Source organism: Pediculus humanus, genomic scaffold (assembly GCF_000006295.1).
Source record: "Pediculus humanus corporis 1103172107442 genomic scaffold, whole genome shotgun sequence".
Lineage (NCBI taxonomy): Eukaryota > Metazoa > Arthropoda > Insecta > Psocodea > Pediculidae > Pediculus > Pediculus humanus.
In genome coordinates, this window is record NW_002987063.1 from 7221 (window position 1) to 12739 (window position 5519).

The 5519-nt window shown below is 27.3% G+C and overlaps 1 protein-coding gene across 1 annotated transcript in view; it reads right to left on the reverse strand.

Moving 5' to 3' along the window:
- Positions 1 to 599: 599 nt before the first annotated feature.
- Positions 600 to 5519, reverse strand: part of Phum_PHUM088740 (zinc finger protein, putative) — a gene marked incomplete at both ends in the record, with an annotated part of 9833 nt that continues 4913 nt past the window's right edge. Inside the window, 4 exons of the mRNA XM_002423806.1 lie at positions 600 to 693; positions 1225 to 2104; positions 2189 to 2347; positions 2599 to 2766. Coding sequence (XP_002423851.1) covers positions 600 to 693; positions 1225 to 2104; positions 2189 to 2347; positions 2599 to 2766 — 1301 coding nt within the window. The remainder of the gene's footprint in view (positions 694 to 1224; positions 2105 to 2188; positions 2348 to 2598; positions 2767 to 5519) is intronic.

Consider the following 5519-nt stretch of genomic DNA (forward strand, 5'->3'; position numbering starts at 1 on the left):
TTTTATACCTTTATCTGTTTGTACATTTAAAAAAAAAGAGAAAATACATAATTGGTAATTATTATTATTATTATTATGATATTATTATTATTATTTACTTATTTATTTATTTATATATATACACACGTGTTAACGTATACGAATTATTTACACCAACTTTGGGTGGTGATTTTATGAATGATGATAATAATTTTTCTTTTATTATTATCACCATCATACATATTATTCATAATAATAATAAATTATTATTATTTGAAATATTTTAATTCTTCCTTCGTCAACATTATTAACTTATCATTAATATCATTATTAAATTTATATACACATAAAATTGTTTTTATTTTGTATCGATGCAAATATATATATATATATACTTATTTATATACATGCATATAAGAAAACAATTTTTTCTTATTATTATTATTATTTATGTAAAATAATTATTTCTGCAAAAAAAATCACAGATGATTTTGTTGTGTTTATATGTGTTGAGTTTAGTGAAATCATTGTTTATGGAAATAAATTATTTGTCTGTTGACCCGACAGGAAATCGTCGGGGTTTAAGAGCAGGTTAAAAAAAAAAAAAAATTTTTTTTCTGTCATTTAAATTTTTGGCAATCGAATGAATTTTTATAGAAAAAACCAAAAGCGTTTAAATTTTGATTTGCTTTTTTTTTTTGATAAGGTACATACCTGAAAATTATTAATTAATTAATTTTTTGTTAAAATCTACCTAGACAAAAAATAATCAATCTGCACTCCATGTTTGTTTTTGGTATTGAAAAAATTTATTAAGATTTTTTTAAAATTACGAAATATAAAAAAACGTTTTATTCCTATATATTTTTTATGTGGAAACAGGTTTTTCTTAAATTGTAAAAATTTTATCGAGAAAAATAAAATTAAAAAAAAAAAAATTTTTTTTTTTGTCGTACCTGAACTTTTTTTTTTTATATAAAATGACCCGTATTCTAGAATAATAATAATTTTTTAAATTGATAAATAAGGTTCAGGTTTGGTTTTTTGAAAAATTATTTTGATTTTCACGATTGTAAAAAAATATAAATTCGAATTATAGAAATTACCTGGTTCCACGTGTCACAAAAAAAAAAATAAAATAAAATTCTTAATAAATTTTTTCAATTAATTTTTATTGACATTATCGAGTAATATTATTGTGGTTGTGGTTGTTGTTGATGAGAAAATATTTAATTAAAATTTCACGTGTTATTCATATTGTTTCCATTGTTGTTGGCATTCATGTTTTGATTAGGAGCATTTGAGTTTGTATTGTTCAAAGAAAATCCTAAAACTCTTGGATCTCCGTGCAACCTAAGAGCTTGTTCCAATCTTTGTTCTTGCAACCTCAAAGCTTCCGTTAAATCTGGACTCAGTTGATTGTGCATGTTGTTTTGATTTCTTTCGCTTGTTACAGCTGCAGCAGCTTGACTCACGGCCAATCTTAACGCTGCTTCCGCTTGAGACCGAAGAAGAGCTTCAGCCGCTTGCTGTTGAATTCTAAAAACGCTATCGTTTTGCTGTTGTTGACCACCTAATGAATTTTCCAAATATCCAGGTCGTATACCAGTCAGAGATTCTATATTTCTCATGTTTTCTAAATTGGCTCTCATCGCGTTTACTGCTAATTGTTGGGCATGCGTCGGAGTCATGTCGTTTCTAGGCGTTACCATATCCTTATTGAATACATCAGGTTTTATGTCGGCGGAAGGAGGATGAATTTCGTTATTGTTGTGATTTGATGGTGTCATTTGTAAACCGTTGGTTTCGACGTTATATTTATCTTGATTGTTCATAAAATCCTTATTCTGATTAACGGGTTGTTCGGAATCCGTTTGCATGTTTTGAGCTTGGGCTATGGCAGCATTAAGTGCCGCCATTCTATTTGGAATATTATTGTACTCAACAGGGGGAGGAGTAGATGGTCTTACCGCATTCATATTTGGCGAAATGTGTGTCAAATCTAATTTGTTATTGTTATTATTATTGGCTATGGCACCTGTTTCACTCCCAGTTGACGAAAGATGTTCTATCGAAGAAGAATCACTCGGAGCCGGCGACGGGCAAAGCGAATTGACGGGTTGTCCTGTATCAAATTGTCAAAAATATTAAAACAACCAAACCGTGGAAAATAAATTTTTTTTTTTTCTTTCTACCCTATATGACTAACCTCCACCAATGCCAAAATTTCCGGCATTGCTTGCTGCCACGGCTGCAGCAATTAACGATTCTCTTTCTCTTCTTTCAGCGGCAGCCCTGCTAAGAACATATTGAGCCGCAAACTGATGTTTAGGATCCATTCTCATATGTTCCATATGACTTAACAATCCTGTAACAATACCACGTTTGTTTTTTTTTAAATTTCCAATAAGTAAATAATAAATTATTATGCAAACAAAAAATTCGATTGATGGTGAACAAAGGTGCATATATATGTATATATCATGATAAAATCACAGTTATATCATTATCATTATTATTTTTAATATTAGAAAACCCTGGGAAATAGATAAATGTGCATAAAATTTATTCTCTCTCTCTTTCAATGAAGAAAAGAAAATAAATTGAAATGAAACTCACCACTTTCATTTGTAAAAACAGCTTGACAGACCGAACAAGGCCACATCCTAAGGGAGGATGATAACTGGGAGGTCTCGGGATGGCTGGTCATATGCTTCCTCAGACTTCCTTCATTCACGTAATGCTTGCCGCATATTGGGCAAGGGTGATTTGCAGTTCTCCGCTTAGCTAAATAGGAGCCGGTAGCAAGAAAAGAAGTAAGTTAACTACATTGTTGTGTCATAGCATACCTAAACCTCACCCAACCCATATGATTTCATCATGATTCTATCTTTTTTACGGTTAAAATTATGCCAACCTATTTTCACCATCAATAAGAGCAAATTTTTCTTTTTCTTTTCGTATGTTACGAGTTTTCGTGTCAAAATACTTACTGGCAACCCCAGTAGCATTTGGATCCTTATGCGTGTGTTTCATGTGTTCCATTAGATTATCACCGCCCAAGAAAAGTTTGTGGCACAATGGACAAGTAACGGCGTTTTGACTGCCCAACAATGCTGCATGTGCTGGATTGTGGGCATTTCCTAACTGTGACATTTCCTAAAAACATAACAAAAACATTTTTTTGTTTTTTTTTAACATCAGCACCCTTTTTCCTATATTTTCACGTCCCCCCACGCGTAACAAAGCCAAAAACCCACAATTCAGTGCAATTATTACCTTCTCTTTTTTTATTTTAATAATTTTAAATCTTTAATAAATTATTACGGGTAATAAAAAAAAAAACTTACATGAAGTCTCGGCTCAAGACTTGTTAGTGGTATTCCCATAAGTGCTTCCCTTTGTTCCTTATTAAATAAAAAAATAAATAAAATAAATAAATATGTGAGTATGAACTCGTTAAATACAATTAATAAAATAAATAATAATAATAACTAATTGAAGCGATTAATAATTATTTAATAAAAAAAAAGGGAAGCACTTAAATTTAATCATAATCGAGATTTTTAATTACCGGAAAAAGGTAATAATAATAATAATAATAATGTTAAATAAATAAATAAATAGATAAATTTTAAATAAAATCCCTCGTAACAAAGAAGTAGATAATAATAATAATAATAATAATAATATTTATGTGAAATGTAATAACGGTCAAAGGTCGATTAGATATATATATATATATATATATATATATATGTAATAACGGTCAAAGGTCGATTAGATATATATATATATATATATATATATATATATATTTTTCACGTGTGTAAAATACAAAAAGGATGTTAAAATTTTAATTAGCGGATTATTATCTATAAAAAAAAAAAACAAAACAAAAATTATTCATTGATAATAATGATAATGATAAACATTAGCATCTATCTATCACGGTTAAATTTCTATTTTGGTTATAATAGATAATAGATTTATTTTATCTACTAGAATGACGCGGTTAAATTTTAATTGAAAATATTTAATTATTATTATTATTATTATCATTATCGGTTTTATAAAATTTAAAAATACGCGGCGACGAGAGAATTTTTATATATATAAAAAAACCTTGTAAGTTAAATATATAAAAATAAAAGTTTATTAAAAAAAAAAAAAAAAATGGAGGATGAAAAAGCTCAACAAGAAAATAAAAAACAAATTAGTTTGAATTTAAAATAAAATAAAATAATAAAAAAAAAATTTTTTTTGTTTTTCTGTATCACGAGACTCCCCGAGATATTATTTTTGAAAAGAAAAGAAAAGCTCACGGCAATGTCCCGGAATAAAAAAAAAAAGTGTCGGAAAAATCCCTTGTTTGTAATTCCTTTATTTTTTTTTTTAACTCCCACATTGGAAAATTAAAAAAAAAAAAAATAATATTAACAATAATAATAATAAAAATAACAAAAGAAGAAGAAAATAATAAAATCTACGATTATTATTATTATTATTATTATCGTGACGATTTCTAAAATAATTAATACGTCATAAATAACAACAGGTAATAAAAAAAAAAAAAAAAAATTCGTAACTTTTCATTTAAACGAGTTTGTACGATTCCATTTTGTTATTGATTTATATTATTATCTTACCACTCACATTCTCCCCACCCTCCCCTCCCCTCATCCCCCGAAAAAAATAAAAATTTGTTGAGTCAATTACAATTAATAAAAAAAAAATTTTGACTCACAAATTTTTTTTTTTTTTTAAACACGATAATAATAATTATTATTATCTACTTACTTTTCTATAAAAACGCACTTTTAAATTATTATTATTATTACTATCATTATTAGCATTATTATTATTATAATTACAATAAAATTAATAATTTAAAATAAGAAAAATTTTTAATAAAAATGATAATTTTAAACCGTCGTCAGTCGAGTGAAAGAAAAAAAAAAAAAACGCCGAGGGTGAAACGATTCAAGCGTCACCCCTAAAAAAAGGCCACCCTGGATAATGAAAAAAAAAAAAAAGGAAAAAATTCACAAAAGGTTTTCTATTAACGAAACGGAGATATAAGGTTTTGATACGTTACTATAAGATATAAAAAAAATACAAAAAAAAAATTGCCCACCCTTATTTTTGTTTTTTTTTTTTTTATTTGTCATTACGATGAAATTAGGCACGGCCCACTTTTTGGGAGTGGTGGGAGTGAGAGTGAGAGTGGGGGGGTGGGGGGTAACGAATAAAAATATTCATCCCATAATTCCCAACCCATTTAAATATTTTAGTATATATAAAAACCGCAATTAAAAAAAAAAAAAAAATTATAAATTGATTTGTTAATGTGTGTATAAAAAAAATAATTCATTCAATGAATGAATGAATGAATTTTTTTTTTTTTAGAAAAAAAAAAAAGGCAAAAGGTTTGCGGTTACGTTTGGGTAACCAAACCTTTTTTTTTTCAACCTTCGGCCAATATATTTAATCAAAAATTTTGAAAAAAACGGGTTTTGCGTTACGTAACCGTAAAAAAA